This window comes from Bombina bombina, chromosome 5 (assembly GCF_027579735.1).
Source record: "Bombina bombina isolate aBomBom1 chromosome 5, aBomBom1.pri, whole genome shotgun sequence".
Classification (NCBI taxonomy): domain Eukaryota; kingdom Metazoa; phylum Chordata; class Amphibia; order Anura; family Bombinatoridae; genus Bombina; species Bombina bombina.
In genome coordinates, this window is record NC_069503.1 from 55,789,679 (window position 1) to 55,813,877 (window position 24,199).

General features: G+C 37.8%; 1 protein-coding gene across 1 annotated transcript in view; it reads left to right on the forward strand.

The window, feature by feature from the left end:
• Window positions 1-24,199, forward strand: part of LOC128661304 (zinc finger protein 845-like) — a 271,855-nt gene that overhangs the window by 43,653 nt on the left and 204,003 nt on the right. Inside the window, exons 2-3 of the mRNA XM_053715575.1 lie at window positions 4,655-4,770; window positions 5,325-6,667. Of these exons, the coding sequence (XP_053571550.1) occupies window positions 4,752-4,770; window positions 5,325-6,667 (1,362 nt within the window). The 5' untranslated portion in view covers window positions 4,655-4,751. The remainder of the gene's footprint in view (window positions 1-4,654; window positions 4,771-5,324; window positions 6,668-24,199) is intronic.

Below are 24,199 nucleotides of genomic sequence, written 5' to 3' on the forward strand. Positions count from 1 at the left end.
TCCTTTCTCCTTTCCCTTTGGTCGAATGACTGGGGATTGTGGATAGGGGGAGTGGTATTTAATTTTTTTGCCGTGATGCTCTTTGCCCCCTCCTGCTGGTCAGGAGTGATATTCCCAACAGTAATTAAGATGATCTATGGACTCACCGTGTCAAGAAATAAATAAATTCATCAGGTAAGAATAAATTATGTTTTTTCGTAAGGCACTTAACCAACTAATAGATAATGCTAAAGGCCCGACTATTATAGGAGGAGACTTTAACTTTCCACTCAACCCAGCAATAGATACATCCACAGGGAAATCTTATATGGGAAATAGACGAACCAAGGCTAACCGGCATGCTCTCCAAACCCTCCCACTATATGACACCTGGCAGATTACGCATCCCACTTTTTGGGACTACACCTTGTCACATCCACAAAACTCCTACTCCTGCCTTGACTACATACTTTGCGACCAAACCACACTATCTAACTTAAAAGATTCTAAGATAACACATACGGTATGGTCGGACCAAAGCGCAGTGATTAACACTTTCACTTGGTCCTCTATACCACTTAGCTGTCCAAGCTGGAGGCTCAATGATCTTATATTTTGAGACCCACTCATCCTTATGGACATCAAGGAGAGAACAGTTGAATTATTTTCTTTTAATAATCCCCTAGACACTTCTAACTCCAACTATTGGGAAGCATACAAATGCTATATACGGGGGGAACTCATCAAACACACGAAGAGACAACATCAACAAAGAACTGCACAATATAATACTCTCACCTCTAAACTTATGCAATCCGAACTGGCACATAAACTTAATCCGACTTCCCTTCAACAGCGGGACAGAGATACTTTAAATAATTATATAATTAAAAAATGTGCATTCGCGCTCCCTCACCATGAAAGCAAAGTTTTTTTTTGTTGAAAGCAATATAAAAAGGTCACATGCTAGCTAGATCCCTCAAAAAAAAGCAATACAAAACATTTATTAGCCATTCTGGACTCGCCTCTTTTGATAGTAGAGCCATACTAAAGGACTTTACTAAATACTACACATCATTACAGATTATCTAGCCCATATTAACCTCCCATCCCTTACAGCAGAAGACTCCTCCACCTTAGACCAACCATTCCATATACAAGAAATTCTAATGGCTATAAAATCCCTCCCACTCGGGAAAGCCCAAGGCCCAGGTGACTTCACCCCCAAATTATACCATCTACTTAAAACACAATTAAGCCCACAACTCTTTACTCTATTCCAATCGATAGACCAGACTGGCAATCTCTCGTAACACCTCTTGGAGGCTACCATATCAATTATTCTAAAACCAGGCAAATGCCCTGATCAAGTAGGTAACTATAGGCCAATATCCCTATTGAACATAGATGTAAAACTATATGCTAAGATTCTAGCCGTATAAATAAAGTCCTACCCTACCTCATCCATACTGACCAGGTGGGCTTTATCCCCGGCAGAGAAGCCAAAGACAATTCCATTCATATACTTCAAACTCTACATTACTCCAATAATAGCAAAAGCCCAATTATTTTGCTCTCTACGGATGCTGAGAAGGCATTCGACAGGGTGGACTGGGAGTTCATGTGGTCCACCTTGTTAAAATTTGGGTTCTCTACCAAATTAGTTACAAGAATAAAGGCCCTATACACAAACCCTACGGCTGTAATCCTTTCTAATGACTCAACTTCTGACAAATTTTCCATTAAAAATGGTACCTTAGAGCACTACCCCCTATCACCCCTCCTATTTGCCCTTACAGTTCAGACTTTTGCTACACATATCCGATGTAATCCAAACATCAAAGGACTGAAATTTGGTACCATAGAACAAAAATGCCTACTGTACGTAGACATCATCTTCACCATAGGCTTCCCAAGCACATCCATCCCCACTCTCCTAAATGAACTTGATACATATAAAGTAATCTCTAACTTTTTTACATCAACATGGACAAATCATCCCTCCTACCCATTAACCTGACAGACAAAACCACATATATAACTTCAAACATCCTATTCTCAACCTCCAACTCTATACGCTATCTAAGCATCAATATTACACCAGACTTAACAGAGCTATTCAATTTAAATTATCTTCCATTACAAAATGATACCCAGAAGCTTTTAGAATCATGGCATAAACAGGGCCATTTATCATGGATCGGTCGTGTAAATGCTGTAAAAATGACAATGCTCCCAAAATACCTTTATCTATTTCAAGTACTCCCACTTGATCTACCCTCTCGCTGTTTCATAACACAATAGAAACATTTATGTGATCATACCACCGACCAAGAGTAGCAAAACAGACCTTCTACCTAAACAGGGAAGATGGTGGCCTAGGAATTCCCAACCTGACTACTTTAGGGCTACCCATCTAGCACGTATTGCTGCATGGAATCATAACAACCCGTTTAAGCCATGGGTCCAACTAGAAGCAGCACTCCCCAATCGTCCTTCTTTGGGCGAGATGTGTTGGATCCCTAAAAGATACAGACCAACAACATGCACCACCAACTACTATGTAGCATGCACACTTAAAACATGGGACAAAACCATCCAATTAAATTGCATAATCTCAAGCCAAATATCCCCTCTCACCCCACTCTGGGGACACCCATTGTTCCTCCAGCCCGAATTGAAACAAACAATCTCCATAACCGATCAATTACAACAACTACCAATATCTTCACTGTTTAAAGATGGACATTTCAGAACGCAAAATGACTTACAACATAAAGGAACACCTTTTCACAAATGGTTTGTATATCTTTAAATTTGTCACGCAATCCAAATAAATCCACATAAGCTAAATTTCGTTAGACCTATCACACCATTTGAATCCTTATATATTAATTTATAGTATGCTTAGAGGCTGCTTCCCAACACATAAACCCCTATACATAACTAAGTGGGAAAATGAACTGCAAGAAACATTTACAGAAGAACAATGAAGCAAATTCTTTAAATTGACTAAGAAAGCATCCATCTCCCCAATCATTGTAGAACTTAACTACAAAATCCTATCAAGATGGTACCTCACACCCCACCAACTCCACAGTATCTTCACTGGTGCCTCCACACTGTGTTGGAGACATTGCGTTGAAATAGGCACTCTCCCATATCTGCTGGCATTGCCTTCAGATAAAAACATCACCTTACACATTAAATCAATATTAGGCACAGCACTCGAAATTCTCCCTTCCATAATACTCCTCAATGACCTCCCCCAAATCCCCTGTCTGTATCATAGGAAATTGTTACAATGTATGATAAATTGCGCCAAGAGATTTAATACCTAGATTTTGGAAAAAAGCGACAACACCCACCTTACAAATGTGGCTAAAGGAAGTGATCATGTTCTCTCTTTGGAAAAATTCCACTACTGCTTTCAAGGTAAAGCTGATTTTATCTTAGACATTATATTTATATGGGACCAGAAAACAACAATATAACCTAACAAGTACCTGTGACACAAAACCTTCTTCTCATCTCCCCCACCCCCTCCCCTTCTTTAACTTCTTTCCTCTCCTACTTTTCACCCTCTTTAGAAATATCCTTCATTTCTTTACGGTCACACGGATACTCTGATTATATGCTACGCCTCTAATTTATGTTATCAACAGTGACTGTAATTTGTATTTATATTTTACTTTCACTATATTCCACAAATGCTATGTGGCAATGTTATTCATGTTGTGTTCATTTTTTAAAAATTCAAATAAAACAATTTAATTAAAAAAAATAACTGTTTGCTGTTTGTAATTTATTTCCATTATCAAATTGTACACAGCCTTTTAAATTACCTGTTATGAGGCACTGGCTCCTACTTAGCATATGCAAGACTTCACATTATATAAAAATATGTGTCTGTTATTGGCTGATAGCTGTCACATGGTACAGGTGCAGAACTACATTTATCAGAAAACAATTTACTATGACTTTAAAAAGAGAAGTAGGTTTTATTGCATTGTATTTTTATTATGCATTTGTTGATTTTGTAATTCTATATGTTATGGTCCTTTTAAATGGACTGAATTTGCCAAAAGAACATATCTCATTATATTATCACTCCTTGTAAACAAAAAAAATCTTTCTTTTCTTAACTCTATCCAAGATAGCAATTGAAATGAACATTGTAGTGCCTATCTTGCAGTGTGATTTAAGACAACTCAGTATTGACCAAGAGAAGTTAAAAGACTGGGGATGGAGCACATGACAAAATGTCTGACAGTGAGAATTAGTAGGAAGTACAATACCAATATTGCAGTATCCGGTTTAACTTATATTTAAACAACTGATTTTAAACATTTCTTTCAGGAGAAAATATTGTTTCATATAAATGATAGAAAACAAAAATTATAATATATTTGTAAATTTGTGATATGGCCCCAATTAAATAGATTTTCTACCATTATGTTGTATAGATCTGGGAAGATTAATATATAAGGGGCAATTATAACACCCACATAGTTTACTGTACTAAATGCTTGTGGTAAATTATTATTGCATATGTAATAAACTAATCTGCATCACATGAATTGTTATGTGTGCCTTTAAGTATACCATACGTACAGTTAATCAGAACCATTATTTATTATTATCTGTCTAAACCATTTAATATACTTTTTTACAGACACGGCTAGAACACTGAGAGATATCAGGTATTGATGTAACTGAATTGAATAAGGGAACCTTCTTCCTGAGCACAGACATTGGAGCCTGTTATCAGCATGAACTCTTATGGGTTAGGTGAGTAAAATCGATATTATGCTGACTTTAATTACTGGGAAAATAGAACAGATCACTCATTAAACAAATATAAACTATTATGTTTATATCTGCATCTTTAAGAACATTTGTGTCAGTGACATTATAAAGAAGGAGCAACATCCATTGGGCTGAGGAGGAGGGAAAAAAATACTACTCCCCCCTCTGTTCTTTTAGATAGACCATGTCCAACAACTGCCTAACCTCACCCCCTGACCTGGTTAATTTCTCAGAACACCTGCAACTCTACCTTCCTCTGCCCTGATCTCGCTCATAGAACACCCATAACTGCACTTATGCCTACCTTGTTCCCATGTGTGTAACACCCACAACTCAGTCATTTAGTTTACGATGATGTAGTAATGTTTACATTCTATGTCGTCCTTTTTTAATTTGTGATTTACAGGTAAATATGTTTAAAAATACAAAACAGAAGGCATTTTTGGGTATTAAAAATGTTTTTTTTTTATTAAGATGGATTATATTATAAAGAATAAACAGTCTTATTTTTCTTTATTCCATTTCTTTTTATGTAGACAAACACTTGAATAGTTCATATCCATCCTTCACTACAGAAAGCATCAGAATGATACCACAAAATCCAAAAATCTTAGACAACAATGACTATTCACAAACATGGGGGATATCACAAAAGATATTAAAAGACGGTGAATTGGCAGGAGCTGGGCAGCAATCATTATGTACAGAGAATAATTTAGTAATCAAACAAGAGGAAAACATTTATGAGTTATCTAGTGAAATTATTATCCCAGATGATAAATCACACACATTTACTGAGTTTTCAAAACATATTAAAGAAGGGAAAAGTCTACAGTCTAACCAAAGGATTCATACAAAGGAGAAACCTTTCAAATGTACAGAATGTGAGAAAATCTTTAGATGGAAGTCTCATCTACTAGAACACAACAAAATTCACACAGGTGAGAAACCACACACATGTACTGAGTGCGGCAAATGTTTTATACGAAGTAATCATCTGGAAACTCATAAAAAGATTCACACAGGAGTAAAGCCTTTCACATGTACAGAGTGTGGAAAAAGTTTTACACAAAAGAGTGAATTGAAAAGTCATGAAAGAATTCACACAGGAGAAAAGCCTTTCACATGTACAGAGTGTGGAAAAAGTTTTACAGAAAAAAGGAATCTGAAAACTCATGAAAGGATTCACACAGGAGAAAAGCCTTTCTCATGTACAGAGTGTGGAAAATGTTTTACAGAAAAACATCATCTGAAAACTCATGAAATGATTCACACAGGAGAAAAGCCTTTCTCATGTACAGAGTGTGGAAAATGTTTTACAGAAAAACGTAATCTGAAAACTCATGAAATGATTCACACAGGAGAAAAGCCTTTCACATGTACAGAGTGTGGGAAAAGTTTTATACAAAACAGTGAACTGAAAACTCATGAAAGGAGTCACACAGGAGTGAAGCCTTTCACATGTACAGAGTGTGGAAAAAGGTTTACACTAAAGTGTGATCTGAAAAAGCATGGAAGGATTCACACAGGAGAAAAGCCGTTCACATGTACAGAGTGTGGAACAAGTTTTACACGAATAACAAGTCTGAAAACTCATAAAAGGATTCACACAGGAGAAAAGCTGTTCACATGTACAGAGTGTGGAAAATGTTTTCCAGAAATGAATAATCTGAAAAGGCATGAAAGGATTCACACAGGGGAAAAGCCTTTCACATGTACAGAGTGTGGAAAAAGGTTTACACAAAAGTGTGATCTGAAAAGGCATGAAAGGAGTCACACAGGAGAAAAGCCTTTCACATGTACAGAGTGTGGAAAAGGTTTTACACTTATGAATAATCTGAAAACTCATGAAAGGATTCACAAGGGAAGAAACCTTTTACATGTTTAGAAAGTGGAAAAAAGGTTTTTATTGAAATCAGGTATCAAAAAAACACCAAATATTTACACACAAATAAACTTTATATACACAGTGTACAAACCTTTTTACAATTATCCTAAAGAGGACAAACTCTCTAAATAGAAGCATCAAAAAGGATCCTATTGTAAATAATACTTTCTAAATCCCAGTTATAAAAGCCCCAGATTGGAAGTGCTCTCCTGCTGTCCTTTGTACCTCTATATATGTGCACCTCAGTTTCTCTCATATCAATATGATAGAATCCAAACACCACACAGGAATATACAGATCTGTCCTCATACTGACCAGTTTACACAGCCATTCACCACCAAAGCACCCCCAGTGTTGTTTATTAATACGCCAGTGTTTGGAGTTGTATGTTTGTTTTACATAGGGGAGGAAATAATTATATTTACAGAATAAAGGACTCTTTATATGAATAGAGTGTTAGAGAATTATATAAACAAGAACATCAGTCTCAAATGATTGACATCTGGGAGATATATTTAATGTGCACATCATGTGGATAAACCTTTTCTTATAGCAATAGATGCTTAGCATTGTACATGTTATATACCAGAGGAATTACTGAGGGGAACTGATTTTATTTAATGAGACACAATATCAGTAACCGGTACATACGTGATCATAATCAGTTTTTTTTTTTTTATTATTTTATTTAGTATAACAATCTATATAAAACATGTTGCATATATTCAGTAAATATCTATACATCAAGACAAAAAAGAAAACAATACAGAAAGGAAAAAAAAAGCAGAAAAGAAATACACTAACATCATTTGCATACCGACTCCACATATGCGCAGTACTTTAACCCTCTTGCGTGATCCATTTGAACAAAACCAACAAACAACAAAAAAAAAAAAAAAAAAATGTAATATAGAACCTTCTCTAATTCCCCACGCGTCCCTCTCTCCAGCTCAACCGGTCAATAAACCTAATTTAACTTAATGTTTATAATTTGTTCTATACAATATGTGAAATCATTGCCCTGAGAGCAAACAAAAAGCTTCCAGATATTACAAAACTTTTCCCCTGAATTCCCTCCTATTTTAAGATCATAAACCGCTTTAATTGCTGCATCTAATAGTAATTTCCTTACTTCCGTTATTGACGGAACTTTATCTATAATCCAGTATCTAAAAATGAGTGTTCTAGTGATTGTTAATGCTACCACCAGAAAATTGATATCTCTATCCCATGAAGAATGGGATCTAAGAAAAAAAATAGATTCCTTGGTTAAGTAGATTTTCCTTTTAAATATAATGGAGAAAAAGAATTCTAATTTCTTCCAGAATTGATTTAATTTAGGGCAATTCCATATCAGATGAATTAAATTTGGATCAATCGAATGACATTTAGAACAACAATTAAGCACATTTTTATTCCATTTTGCCACTCTACGTGGAATAAAATAATCCCTATGTAATAGTCTGAATTGAATTTCTCTATGGTAAGATGAAGGGAGTAGCTTTTGAGTGGTAATTAGACTTTTCAATAGTATTTTTTCCAGATTAGAGGAATTAACCGCTGATGTCCAATAAGATGCCAATTCTGTTAATGCTAAGTTTTCATCTAAAGACAGTAATAGTTTATATATAAAAGATAACAGACCTTTTCTAACTTTAGCAACATCAATTAAAGGATGAATCTTCCATAGTTGAGGAGCTATCCTAGTCAGTTTAAGGATATAATCCTTAACTTGTAGAAAATAAAACATATGTTTCTTTTGTACTTCAGGAATTTTTTCTTGAAACCTATCAAATGTATATACTTTATTTGTGGTGTAGTTATAAAAATCATTCACTACTAATGGTCTCTCTGGAGACCATTTCTTAAAGATATCCGATTTACCTAAGGGGAAATGAGGATTACCGCTTATCGGCATCCATTTTGAGATATTTTGGCTTGTTCCAATACTGGTAGACAGATTTCTCCATACTTTTATTATATCCCTATACAAGGGGTGTAACAGAAAGCTCTTACCTAGCTCTCTGTTTGTGGCACAGAGTACATAGTTTAAAGATAACGGCAAACAAACTTGGTTCTCTATGGACTCTTCGGAGTATAAAAAGGACCTTGATAACCAATCAAGGGGGAAGCGTAGAATTGCCGCCTGGTTGTAGCGCTCTAAATTAGGTAGAGCGAGGCCCCCTTTATTATAGGGCTGATATAGTTTAGTTAGTTTCAACCTTGGTTTTCTCCCACTCCATAGGAACAGCCTTAGTGATTGATTAAAATGGTTTAAGTCATTTCTATCTATCAAGAAAGGAAGCATCCTTAACGTATATAGAATCTTAGGAATAATAAACATCTTAAAAAGGGAAATTTTTCCCGACAACGATACCGGAAGTGATGCCCATGATTTTAATTTATTTCTACTGTCCTCTAGTATTATACCAAAATTGTCTTTATACCAATCTGTTGCATTAGCTGAGATTTTTAAGCCCAAATACTCCAGAGTTTTGGTTTCTATAAATTGAAAAGTTTGTAATTCCCCAGGGTTCTCTTTATGCCACAAGATTTTTGATTTTGAAAAATTTGTTCTATAGCCCGAAACCTCACCGTACTGTTCAAGCAATCCCATAATCGCACTGATTTGCCTTTTTGGTTCAGCGACAAATAGCAGGAGATCGTCCGCAAACAAGACAGTTTTAAGTTTTGTTTGTCCTATAATGATTCCAATCAATAGGTCTCTCAGTTTAATAGCCAGGGGTTCCATTATAAGGTCAAATAATAATGGTGACATCGGGCAGCCCTGACGGGTGCCTCTTGTCAAAATAATAGGATCTGACATAGAGTCATTAATCAAAATGGAAGCCTTAACATTTGTATAGATCTTATCAATAAAATCCTTAAAATATCCCCTAAAGCAAAATCTCTCCAAAACTTGGGTCAGGAAGGGCCACTCCACTCTGTCGAAGGCCTTCTCTGCATCCAAGGATAGCAGGAAGGCCTCCGGCAGGGCAGAGCGATCCCCCCCATATTGACATATTACCTGTAGAATTTTTCTTATGTTCATCTCAGATGCTCTTCCTATAATGAACCCTGCCTGATCTTGGTGGATAATCGCTGGCATTAAAGGTTTCATCCTCTCCGCAATGATTTTCATCAAAATTTTATAATCTAGTCCTAGTAGCGAAATAGGTCTATACGAGATCATATCTGTTGGGTCCTTATTGGCCTTTGGAATCAAGATTATATTGGCCCTCTTAAAATTCTCAGAGATCATAATCAGTTTAATTTAAATGGCTACTATAACCTACATGTATACTGGGTATGTAATATGTGTGTCATGTGATCATAATCAGTTTAATGTAAATGGCTACTATAGCCTACATTTATACTGGGTATGTAATATGTGTGTCATGTTCTGTAACTTGATATTATGTCTGTTATATGTTTTCATGTTAGTTAGAAGCCACAAGAACTGATAATAGCACATACTGTATATATAAAGGGAACATTATATGTCTGATAAATCCCTTTGTATCAAGAGCACAAGTGTTAGGTATATTTATACCATTGTGTGCATATATCATGTAATGCTGCTGTTAACTATATAATGATATGCAATGTTTTTCATGCAAATAAAAAGTGATTGTAATCCAGACCAGTATTTTGTGGCTTTTTTGTATTAATAAAAACACAATATCACAGAATAATTAGGAAAACATCATCAAATACAGAAGCAAATCTAAAAGTGAAAGTTAAATGCTGATAATTCAGATAGAGCAGCAATTTTACCTAACTTTCCAATTCCTTTCTATTATCTAATTTGCTTTGTTCTTTTGGTATCCTTTGTTAAAGAGTAAACATAGGAGGCTGATATTATATGAGCTTAAAGGGACATGAAACCCAAAAATGTTCTTTCATGATTCAGATAGAGAATACAATTTTAAACAACTTTCTAATTTACTTCTATTATCTAATTTGTTTCATTCTCTTGGTATCATTTGTTGAAGGAGCAGCAATGCACTACTGGTTTCAAACTGAATACATGGGTGAGCCAATGACAATCTGTGTAAATATGCAGCAACCAATCAGCAGCTAGAAACTAGGTTCTTTGACGCTCCTGAGCTTTCCTAGATAACATTTCAGCAAAGGATAACAAGGGAAGGAAGCAAATGAAATAAAAGTAGTAAATTGGAAAGTTGTTTAAAATTGTATTCTTTATCTGAATCGTGAAAGAAAATTTTTGGGTTTCATGTCCCTTTAAGGGTGTGCACATGTATTTAGCACTCTGTGCAGCAGTGTTTGTAACTATGTAAATCATTGCTATAAATGTTCTTGCAAACTGCTGTCTGAAGATACATGCACGCTCCTGAGTTCACCTAGTATTACACTTTAAAAAAGGATACTAAGAGAACTAAGCACAAATTATAATATAAGTAAATTGGAAAGTTGTTTGAAATATCATGTTCTATCCAATCCATTTAAGTTTAATTTTGCCTTTTCTGTCCCTTTAACAGTACATAAAACAATATCAAATTAACCCCCAACCTACACCAACCCAGATTATTAATCACCAGCAAGACTTTTTATACACAGACATTTCTCTTGTAAAGGTGTATCCAGTCCATGGGTTCATCCATTACTTGTGGGATATTCTCCTTCCCAACAGGGAGTTGCAAGAGGACACCCACAGCAGAGCTGTCTATATAGCTCCTCCCCTAACTGCCACCACCAGTCATTCTCTTTCAACTCTCGACAAGAAAGGAAGTATCAAGAGATATGTGGTGACTTAGTGTAGTTTTTACCTTCAATCAAGAGTTTATTTTTAAACGGTACCGGCGTTGTACTGTTTTACTCTCAGGCAGAAATTGGAAGAAGAATCTGCCTGGAGGCTGATGATCTTAGCGGTTTGTAACTAAGGTCCATTGCTGTTCTCACACATAACTGAAGAGTATGGAAAGAAAACTTCAGTTGGGGGGACGGTTTGCAGATCACCTGCTTTGAGGTATGTTCAGTATATTTTTTTCTAGAGAGATGATAAGGTCTAGAAAATGCTGACAATGCCTGGTATATTTGAGGTAAGCCTGATACAGTGATTTAACAACGACTGGGATCATGTTTACAAAATAAGGGTAATATTCATGTTAACTCTCATATTACTTAGTGTAAAAACGTTTGCATAACTTACAGAAAAAATGTTTTTGCTCTGAGGGTGATAAATCTTTATTTGGGGCCTAGTTTTCCACATGGCTTGTTAGATCACTCCTAGGAGTACTTTTTTAAGGCCCTCTGACATTGAGTGCATGGTGGGAGGGGCCTATTTTTGCCACTTTATGCGCAGTTGATATTCAGACTGAGACATCCAGCTTCCCTAAAGGAGTCCTCTGGCATCTAGGACCACTATAGAGGGTTTTTTTTCCTGCAAAAATCGTGTTTAAGGGCAGGTAGGAGCCACAGCAGAGCTGTGGCAGTGTGTTTAACAGTTTTTTTTACGGTTTTACAGTTTTTCTAATCCGGTTTGGGGCATAAGGGGTTAATCATCCATTTGCAAGTGGGTGCAATGCTGCTTTAGTCTCTTATACACACTGTAAAAATTTCATAGACTTTACTACTTTTTAACACTGTTTTGCAGTTTATGTGGTCGTTTTTTTTCTCTTAAAGGCACAGTACCGTTTGTTTAATTGCTTTTTCACATTTATTAAAGTGTTTTCCAAGCTTGCTGGTCTCATTACTAGTCTGTTAAACATGTCTGACATAGAGGAAACTCCTTGTTCATTATGTTTAGAAGCCATTGTGGAACCCCCTCTTAGAATGTGTACCAAATGCACTGACCTTTCTATAAGTTATAAAGACCATATTATGGGTTTTAAAGATTTATCACCAGAGGTTTCTCAGACTGACAAAAGGGAGGTTAAACCACCTAGCTCTCCCAATGTGTCAGAACCTATATCTCCCGCGCAAGTGATGCCAAGTACATCTGGCGCATCCAATGCGTTTACCTTACAAGACATGGCGGCAGTTATGAATCATACCCTCACAAAGGTATTGTCCAAACTGCCAGGGTTACAAGGAAAGTGAGACAGCTCTTGGGCTAGAACAAATACAGAGCTTTCTGACGCTTTAGTAGCTATGTCTGATATACCCTCACAATGTACAGAAGCCGAAGCAGGAGAGCTTCTATCTGTGGGTGACATTTCTGATTCAGGGAAGGCGTTACTTCAGTCTGACTCTGAAATGACAGCATTTAAATTTAAGCTTGAACACCTCCGCTTGTTGCTCAGGGAGGTTTTAGCGACTCTGGATGACTGTGACACCATTGTAGTCCCAGAGAAATTGTGTAAAATGGACAAATACTTTGCAGTGCCTGTTTACACTGATGTTTTTCCAATTCCTAAGAGGTTTTCAGAAATTATTACGAAGGAATGGGATAGACCAGGTGTACCGTTCTCTCCCCCTCCTGCTTTTAAAAAGATGTTTCCCATAGATGCCGCTACACGGGACCCATGGCAGATGGTCCCTAAGGTGGAGGGAGCAGTCTCTACCCTAGCTAAGCGTACAACTATCCCCGTCGAGGACAGTTGTGCTTTCCTAGATCCAATGGATAAAAAATTAGAGGGTTTCCTTAAGAAAATCTTTATACAACAAGGTTTTATTCTCCAGCCACAATAGAAGAGCCGCACACAGTGTAAATGCCAAACTTAGCAAATTTATTGCATAAGAAATAAAATTCACAAACACAGAAACAAGGTGTCTGATGCGTTTCCCGCCCTCTAGTGGCGCTTCATCAGAGACATAATGAACATGTACACACTCCATCCTTATATTGGGCAGTACCTGCCCTCACACTTGCCCATACTTCAATTTAAAAAGATAGTGACAACAAGTAAAAACGGAACCAAAGTACATCTCATTAACAGTGCTGTTTTTAACTAATACTGTATACTCTAATAGACAGATAAGCCATTTCAGAGAATATTACAGCAAGGATATATAAAGCATTACAACCAGATAAATTGCAATACTAGTTTGTTTGTTATTCGTTAATCCTATGTTGCCGTCAGCACGCATACACCAAATATGAAGTGTCAGCAGAGAGCATGCATTTCCCTTACTCACTAAATTAGAGCAGACAACAATTCACTAATTCAGTGTGCCTTCAAACGGCAGCATATTCATAAGGTACAAGATAACCATTTGTCAAATTACATTATATATATAGTCAGGATACTCAAAACCAATACAACACACAGTGAAAAAAGGGTTAAATATCAAAACATCAATATACCAATATTCTATTATCCCTTTTTAACCCAGTCTGGCTATCCCCTTTTCCTTAATTATTCAAGTTAACTGAGGTAAAATATCTAACATTACAATAAATCATAATATTCACCAAGATTATATCAGACATAAAAAGAAATAAGTTAGTGTGAAAACACATACAAATACTCTATAACACTAAATAGCCCTTGGTGTAAATTTATCATATATATTATTATATTCATGCAATGTTATAACATTCAAGGATAACAGAACATTCATTGGCATGTGTGTATAGGCAGGACACGGATACATAATCAGTGGGTATAAACTATTATGGACATACACAGTCAATATAATTCCAAAAAATATATATATATGTGTATATAGTGGGATGACCATTAGCCCCTAAATTTTGATGACTGCTGCAGCGGCTTTCTGGTTTGAGTCTCTTGAAGAGGCTCTACAGGTGGAGACCCCGTTGGATGATATCCTAGACAGGCTTAAAGCTCTTAAGTTAGCCAATTCATTTATTTCTGACGCCGTTTTTCATTTAACAAAGCTAACGGCAAAGAATTCAGGTTTTGCCATTCAGGCGCGTAGGGCGCTATGGCTTAAATCCTGGTCAGCTGACGTTACTTCAAAATCTAAGCTTCTCAACATCCCCTTCAAAGGGCAGACCCTATTCGGGCCTGGACTGAAGGAGATCATTTCTGATATTACTGGAGGAAAAGGCCATGCCCTTCCCCAGGATAGGTCCAACAAATTAAGGACCAAACAGACTAATTTTCGTTCCTTTCGAAACTTCAAGAGTGGCGCAGCTTCAACTTCCTCTACTGCAAAACAAGAAGGAAATTTTGCCCAGTCCAAGCCAGTCTGGAGACCTAACCAGGCTTGGAACAAGGGAAAGCAGGCCAAAAAACCTGCTGCTGCCCCTAAGACAGCATGAAGGAGTAGCCCCCGATCCGGGACCTGATCTAGTTGGGGGCAGACTTTCTCTCTTCGCCCAGGCTTGGGCAAGAGACGTCCAGGATCCCTGGGCTCTGGAGATTGTTTCCCAGGGATGTCTTCTGGATTTCAAAGCCTCATCTCCAAAGGGGAGATTTCATCTCTCACAATTATCTGCAAACCAGATAAAGAGGGAGGCATTCTTACGTTGTGTTCAAGACCTTCTGGTTATGGGAGTGATCCACCCAGTTCCAAGGGAGGAATAGGGGCAAGGATTATATTCAAATCTGTTTATAGTTCCCAAAAAAGAGGGAACTTTCAGACCAATCTTGGATCTCAAGATCCTAAACAAATTTCTCAGGGTCCCATCCTTCAAGATGGAGATTATTCGAACCATCCTACCTATGATCCAGGAGGGTCAATATATGACTACCGTGGACTTAAAGGATGCTTATCTCCACATTCCGATACACAGAGATCATCATCGGTTTCTCAGGTTTGCCTTCCTAGACAGGCATTACCAGTTTGTGGCTCTTCCCTTCGGGTTAGCCATGGCACCAAGAATCTTTATGAAGGTTCTAGGGTCTCTACTGGTGGTTCTAAGGCCATGAGGCATAGCAGTGTCTCCTTACCTAGACGACATTCTGATACAGGCGTCAAATTTTCAAATCGCCAAGTCCCATACGGACATTGTTCTGGCATTCCTGAGGTCTCATGGGTGGAAGGTGAACGAAGAAAAGAGTTCTCTCTCCCCTCTCACAAGAGTTTCCTTCCTAGGAACTCTGATAGATTCAGTAGAAATGAAGATTTTTCTGAGAGAGGTCAGGTTGTCAAAGCTTCTACCTTCCTGCCGTGCTCTTTATTCCACTTCTCAGCCGTCAGTGGCTCAGTGTATGGAAGTAATCGGCTTAATGGTAGGGGCAATGGATATAGTTCCGATTGCCCGCCTACATCTCAGACCACTGGAACTTTGCATGCTCAATCAGTGGAATGGGGATTACACAGATTTGTCCCCTCTGCTAAATCTGGATCAAGAGACCAGGGATTCTCTTCTCTGGTGGCTATCTCGGGTCCATCTGTCCAGGGGAATGAGCTTCCGCAGGCCAGAATGGACTATAGTGACGACAGATGCCAGCCTTCTGGGGTGGGGCGCAGTCTGGAACAAGGAGCCCCCTGGCGATGTTGGAGGTTTCAAAGATAATTCTATGGGCAGAGGTTCACTCTTGCCATCTCTCAGCTATCCATATCCCAGGAGTAGAGAACTGGGAGGCGGATTTCTTAAGTCGGCAGACTTTTCATCTGGGGGAGTGGGAGCTCCATCCGCAGGTATTTGCCCAGTTGATTCAACTATGGGGCAAACCAGAACTGGATCTCATGGCGTCTCGTCAGAACGCCAATCTTCCTCGTTACGGGTCCAGGTATCCCAAGGCAGCGCTGATAGATGCTCTAGCAGTGCCCTGGTCCTTAAGCCTGGCTTATGTGTTTCCACCGTTTCCTCTGCTCCCTCGTCTGATTACCAAGATCAAGCAGGAGAGAGCTTTGGTGATTTTGATAGCTCCTGCGTGGCCACGCAGGACTTGGTATGCAGATCTGGTGGACATGTCATCCTTTCCACCATGGACTCTGCCGCTGAGGCAGGACCTTCTACTTCAAGGTCCTTTCAACCATCCAAATCTAATTTCTCTGCGTCTGACTGCTTGGAGATTGAACGCTTGATTTTATCAAAGCGTGGTTTTTCCGAGTCGGTCATTGATACCTTAATTCAGGCTCGAAAGCCTGTCACCAGGAAAATCTATCATAAGATATGGTGTAAATATCTTCATTGGTGTGAATCCAAGGGTTACTCATGGAGTAAAGTCAGGATTCCTAGAATCTTATCCTTTCTCCAAGAGGGATTGGAGAAAGGATTGTCTGCTAGTTCCTTAAAGGATCAGATTTCTGCTCTGTCTATTCTTTTGCACAAACGTCTGGCTGAGGTTCCAGACGTTCAGGCGTTTTGTCAGGCTTTAGTTATAATTAAGCCTGTGTTTAAACCGATTGCTCCGACATGGAGTTTAAAATGAGTTCTTAAAGTTCTTCAAGGGGTTCCGTTTGAACCTTTGCATTCCATAGATATTAAACTTTTATCTTGGAAAGTTCTGTTTCTAGTAGCTATCTCCTCGGCTCGAAGAGTTTCGGAGTTATCTGCTTTACAGTGTGATTCCCCTTATCTGATTTTCCATGCAGATAAGGTAGTTTTGCGTACCAAACCTGGGTTTCTTCCTAAGGTAGTATCTAATAAGAACATCAATCAGGAGATTGTTGTTCCTTCATTATGTCCTAATCCTTCCTAAAAGAAGGAACATCTTTTACACAATCTTGATGTGGTTCGTGCTTTAAAGTTTTATTTACAAGCTACGAAGGATTTTTGTCAAACATCTGCTTTGTTTGTTGTCTACTCTGGACAGAGGAGAGGCCAAAAGGCTTCGGCAACCTCTCTTTCTTTTTGGCTAAGAAGCTTAATCCGCTTAGCTTATGAGACTGCTGGCTAGCAGCCTCCTGAAAGAATTACAGCTCATTCCACTAGAGCGGTGGCTTTCACATGGGCTTTTAAAAATGAGGCCTCTGTTGAACAGATTTGTAAGGCGGCGACTTGATCTTCGCTTCACACTTTTTCTAAATTCTACAAATTCGATACTTTTGCTTCTTCGGAGTCTATTTTTGGGAGAAAGGTCTTACAGGCAGTGGTGCCTTCCGTTTAAGTTCCTGCCTTGTCCCTCCCTTCATCCGTGTCCTAAAGCTTTGGTATTGGTATCCCACAAGTAATGGATGAACCCGTGGACTGGATACACCTTTACAAGAGAAAACAAAATTTATGCTTACCTGATAAATTTATTTCTCTTGTGGTGTATCCAGTCCACGGCCCGCCCTGTCATTTTAAGGCAGGTGTTTTTTATTTTTAAACTACAGTCACCACTGCACCCTATAGTTTCTCCTTTTTTCTTGCTTGTCTTCGGTCGAATGACTGGGGGTGGCAGTTAGGGGAGGAGCTATATAGACAGCTCTGCTGTGGGTGTCCTCTTGCAACTTCCTGTTGGGAAGGAGAATATCCCACAAGTAATGGATGAACCCGTGGACTGGATACACCACAAGAGAAATAAATTTATCAGGTAAGAATACATTTTGTATTTATGTACCTTAAATCATACTTAAAGGGATATAAAATTACACTTTCATGATTCAGATAGAATGTGTAATTTTAATTTCACTTCTGCTATCAAGTGTATGTACTACTGAGAGCTGACTGGTGGCTACACACATGTGCCTCTTGTCATTGGCTCACCAGATATGCTCAGCTAGCTCCCAGTATTACATTGCTGCTCTATAGCTGACTTTGCAGGAGTTAAATAAATAGTTATAAACAATCAGTGGTACAATAATAAACTGATCTAACATATTAAAATATTTTTGCCCCTTTATATCCCTTAAATTAAAAGCAGAGCGTTATATCTAGATAATCTAGATAATCAATATCTTGTTAGATTTGTCACAATGTTATCTTCATTACACAAGGATTCACAACAAGATGGCACAAAGCTAGCTCTGATTAAAGGGTCAGTAAACACCTTGAAACTAATTATTCCTAGGAAAACAACTTTACCATATACTTTCATTGTCTAATAATATTGTTATATCAGCTATGTGCCGGGATATTATCTGTGTGTCACAGACGTACAGTGACTAATAATGCAATAAACAAAGAAATAACTTCACTGACTCACTATTTAATGTCTAATAGTATTGTTATATCAGCTGTGTGCCAGGATATTATCTGTGTGTCACAGACGTACAGTTACTAATAATGCAATAAACACACAGAAATAACTTCACTGACTCACTATTTAATGTCTAATAGTATTGTTATATCAGCTGAGTTCCGGGATATTATCTCTGTGTCACAGACGTACAGTGACTAATAATGCAATAAACACATAGAGGTAACTTCACTCACTCACTATTTAATGTCTAACAGTATTGTTTTATGAGCTGTGTGCTGGGATATTATCTGTGTGTCACAGATGTACAGTGACTAATAATGCAATAAACACATAGAAATAACTTCACTGACTCACTATTTAATGTCTAATAGTATTGTTATATCAGCTGTGTGCTGGGATATTATCTGTGTGTCACAGACGTACAGTAACTAATAATGCAATAAACACATAGAGGTAACTTCACTCACCCACTATTTAATGTCTAATAGTATTGTTATATCAGCTGTGTGCTGGGATATTATCTGTGTGTCACAGACGTACAGTAACTAATAATGCAATAAACACATAGAAATAACTTCACTCACTCACTATTTAATGTCTAATAGTATTGTTATATCAGCTGTGTGCTGGGATATTATCTGTGTGTCACAGACGTACAGTAACTAATAATGCAATAAACACATAGAAATAACTTCACTCACTCACTATTTAATGTCTAATAGTATTGTTATATCAGCTGTGTGCCTGGATATTATTGGTGTGTCACAGACGTACAGTAACTAATAATGCAATAAACACAAAGAAATAACTTCACTGACTCACTATTTAATGTCTAATAGTATTGTTATATCAGCTGTGTGCTGGGATATTATCTGTGTGTCACAGATGTACAGTGACTAATAATGCAATAAACACATAGAAATAACTTCACTCACTCACTATTTAATGTCTAATAGTATTGTTATATCAGCTGTGTGCCGGGATATTATCTGTGTGTCAGACGTACAGTGACTAATAATGCAATATACACATAGAAATAACTTCACTCACTATTTATTGTCTAATAGTATTGTTATATCAGCTGTGTGCCGGGATATTATCTGTGTGTCACAGACGTACAGTGACTAATAATGCAATAAACACATAGAGGTAACGTCACTCACTCACTATTTAATGTCTAATAGTATTGTTATATAAGCTGTGTGCCGGGATATTATCTGTGTGTCACAGACGTACAGTGACTAATAATGCAATAAACACATAGAAATAACTTCACTCACTATTTAATGTCTAATAGTATTGTTATATCAGCTGTGTGTGGGATATTATCTGTGTGTCACAGACGTACAGTGACTAATAATGCAATAAACACATAGAAATAACTTCACTCCCTCACTATTTAATGTCTAATAGTATTGTTATATCAGCTGTGTGCCGGGATATTATCTGTGTGTCACAGACGTACAGTGACTAATAATGCAATAAACACATAAAAATATACTTCACTCCCTCACTATTTAATGTCTAATTGTATTGTTATATCAGCTGTGTGCCGGGATATTATCTGTGTGACACAGACGTACAGTGACTAATAATGCAATAAACACATAGAAATAACTTCACTCACTATTTATTGTCTAATAGTATTGTTATATCAGCTGTGTGCCGGGATATTATCTGTGTGTCACAGACATACAGTGACTAATAATGCAATAAACACATAGAAATAACTACACTGACTCACTATTTAATGTCTAATAGTATTGTTATATCAGCTGTGTGCCGGATATTATCTGTGTGTCACAGACGTACAGTGACTTATAATGCAATAAACACATAGAAATAACTTCACTCACTATTTATTGTCTAATAGTATTGTTATATCAGCTGTGTGCCGGGATATTATCTGTGTGTCACAGACATACAGTGACTAATAATGCAATAAACACATAGAAATAACTACACTGACTCACTATTTAATGTCTAATAGTATTGTTATATGAGCTGTGTGCTGGGATATTATCTGTGTGTCACAGACGTACAGTGACTAATAATGCAATAAACACATAAAAATATACTTCACTCCCTCACTATTTAATGTCTAATAGTATTGTTATATCAGCTGTGTGCCGGATATTATCTGTGTGTCACAGACGTACAGTGACTAATAATGCAATAAACACATAGAAATAACTTCACTGACTCACTATTTAATGTCTAATAGTATTGTTATATCAGCTGTGTGCCGGGATATTATCTGTGTGTCACAGACGTACAGTGACTAATAATGCAATAAACACATAGAAATAACTTCACTGACTCACTATTTAATGTCTAATAGTATTGTTATATCAGCTGTCTGCCGGGATATTATCTGTGTGTTACAGACGTACAGTGACTAATAATACAATAAACACATAGAAATAACTTCACTCACTCACTATTTAATGTCTAATAGTATTGTTATATCAGCTGTGTGCTGGGATATTATCTGTGTGTCACAGACGTACAGTGACTAATAATGCAATAAACACATAGAAATAACTTCACTCACTCACTATTTAATGTCTAATAGTATTGTTATATTAGCTGTGTGCCGGGATATTATCTGTGTGTCACAGACGTACAGTGACTAATAATGCAATAAACACATAGAGGTAACTAAACTCACTATTTAATGTCTAATAGTATTGTTATATCAGCTGTGTGCCGGGATATTATCTGTGTGTCACAGACGTACAGTGACTAATAATGCAATAAACACACAGAAATAACTTCACTGACTCACTATTTAATGTCTAATAGTACAGGTAGCCCTCAGTTTACGCCGGGGTTAGGTTCCAGGAGGAATGGTTGTAAATTGAAACCGTTGTAAATTGAAACCCAGTTTATAATGTAAGTCAATGGGAAGTGAGGGAGATAGGTTCCAGACCCATCTCAAAATTGTCATAAGTAACACCTAATACATTATTTTTAAAGCTTTGAAATGAAGACTTTAAATCCTAAACAGCATTATAAACCTAATACTATAGATTGTATATTCATCAAACTAAGTTTAATGAACAAAAACATTTGCTAAACATCACCTAATAAAATAATCACACAACAGACTGCATCATCATAAAACTAAGTTTAATGAACAAAAACGTTTTTTTACTTGCATTTTTCTGCAATCAGTTCTCTGCATTGTTAGCATGTTAGATAATATTGGGTCTGCACATATTCTATTCATTTCAATCTGCAGTGAGTAAGCAGTTAACCTCACCTCAAGCTGCTGGACAGGAAGATAATAGGGAAGTGCCTGCTAAATTTTGCTCAATAGATCTTGTCTGATCTGTGTACACAAATCCATTTAAGGCTGTTCAGTTGCATAACTTTGCTGCAAAACAAGCGGACAGCTCCACCTACTGGCTATTTTAATTAGTGCATTGCTTTCCAAAAGCTATTCAATAGCAGTAACATGATTGAAAAAAAGGTTGTTATTCTGAAACGGCGCAAATTGAACCGGCTTAACCGAGGGCCACCTGTATTGTTATATCAGCTGTGTTCTGGATATTATCTGTGTGTCACAGACGTACATTGATTAATAATGCAATAAACACAGAAATAACTTCACTGACTCACTATTTAATGTCTAATAGTATTGTTATATCAGCTGTGTGCCGGGATATTATCTGTGTGTCACAGACGTACAGTGACTAATAATGCAATAAACACATAGAAATAACTTCACTGACTCACTATTTAATGTCTAATAGTATTGTTATATCAGCTGTGTGCCAGGATATTATCTGTGTGTCACACCTCACCCGGGTTAGCCCCCCCATATTCAAAATGTTAACAAATTATCATTCCATTTGTTAGATCTTTGTTAGATCAGGTTAGATCAACTGTTTTTTTCGTTAGATCTACTCTAAAATATGAAATATTAACAATCTTTTTCAGGGGGGGCTAACCCGTAGCCACCCCCCCCTCAACAAAAATTTGGACAAAATGTTATTGATTATGATAGCTCAATGTTAGATCAGGTTTGATCAGCCAAAAGTTTTGTTAGATCTAGTCTAATTACTGAGATATTGCATTTTTAATGAGGGGGGGCTAGCCCCCCCTCAACTGAAATCTGGACCAAATTTGATTGATTTTGATAGATATACGTTAGATCAGGTTAGATCAACTGTTTTTTTCGTTAGATCTATCACGCAATCTGCGGTATTCACAATCCTAGTTTGTGTGCGGGGGAGGGGTGATCCCCGGGTTAGCCCCCCCTCAACTGAATTCTGGACCAAATTTTATTGATTTTGATAGATATACGTTAGATCAGGTTAGATCAACTGTTTTTTTTGTTAGATCTATCACGCAAGCGGCGTTATTAACTGTTACAGAAGCATTAGTTATTTTGTTGTGAAGAGCTTATTTCCCAGCAGCAATGCCTGAACCAGCAAGCCAGCGCCTAAGAAGGGCTCCAAGAAAACCGTAACAAGTTTCATTTCATAAAGAGTTAACTCTTTTTTTTCAGCTTTTAGAAACTATTGTCTAATCACCTCTGGAGCCAGACTGCTAATTGATAAGATGAACTTGTAAACTTGTTATCTTAAGTACTGTAATCCTATTGTGGCCTGTCAAAGGACAGTGCTCTCTATCTAAATGTGTGATGGGGGATTTTGTGCTTCCCCCCCTCTCCCCCTGGGAGTGCCCTGTGTGCATGTAACCTTAATAAAAAGCAGGCTGGGCATCCCAGTCCTGAGTTCTTGTTTTGACCCTCAATCGCAGCGTTGACTCGTTTTTGTGGGCAGAAGGGTATCCTAGCTGTACTGCAGCTAAGGGAGATTATTCTATATTTGCGAGACTCATATAGAATACTATGGAAAGCAGCTTCTCCCCTCTTTAGCAATAGGGATCCAGGCTACTAAGCGGTCCATCTCTCAGCGAGACTAAGGGTAACCGTAACATTTGGCGGCAGCGGCGGGATTTTCCTGGATTTCCTAGGAGAGGTACAGAACGGATGGAGAGCACTTACGAAAAATTGAAGCGTACAACCCTAAAGGATTTACTTGAAAGCAGAGGGGGGTACGCCAGCAACCGGCCGAGGAGAGAGCTGATCGCAGAATTGACCGAACTGGATCAGAGCTTCACAATGGCGGAAACACCGACCACGATTAGTGACGAAAAAACCAGGATTGTTCGGGAAAGGCTCTCATTATACGGGCCGAACCCTTCCATGGAATTGGTACAGCAGTTGATGGCGGAGGCGGACGAGGATATACGAGAGACTCGAGCCCACGAACTCAACCTAGCGAACGCACACCGCAATGCTGAAGCCCCGCAGGTAATCATCCCTGTCGAAAATGCTGGGAGGCCCAAGATACCCTATGCGGCATTTCGACCCTTCCTAGAGAGCGAGACAGGGATTGATGAATATTTGGCGGACTTCGAAAGGCAATGTGCCCTGCATCAGATTCCCAACAGAGAGTGGCCCACGATATTGTCGGGGAAACTATCCGGGCGAGCCCTGGAAGCCTTTCGTACTCTGGGTGCTGAGGAAGTGACACAATATGAGCTAGTTAAGGAGACA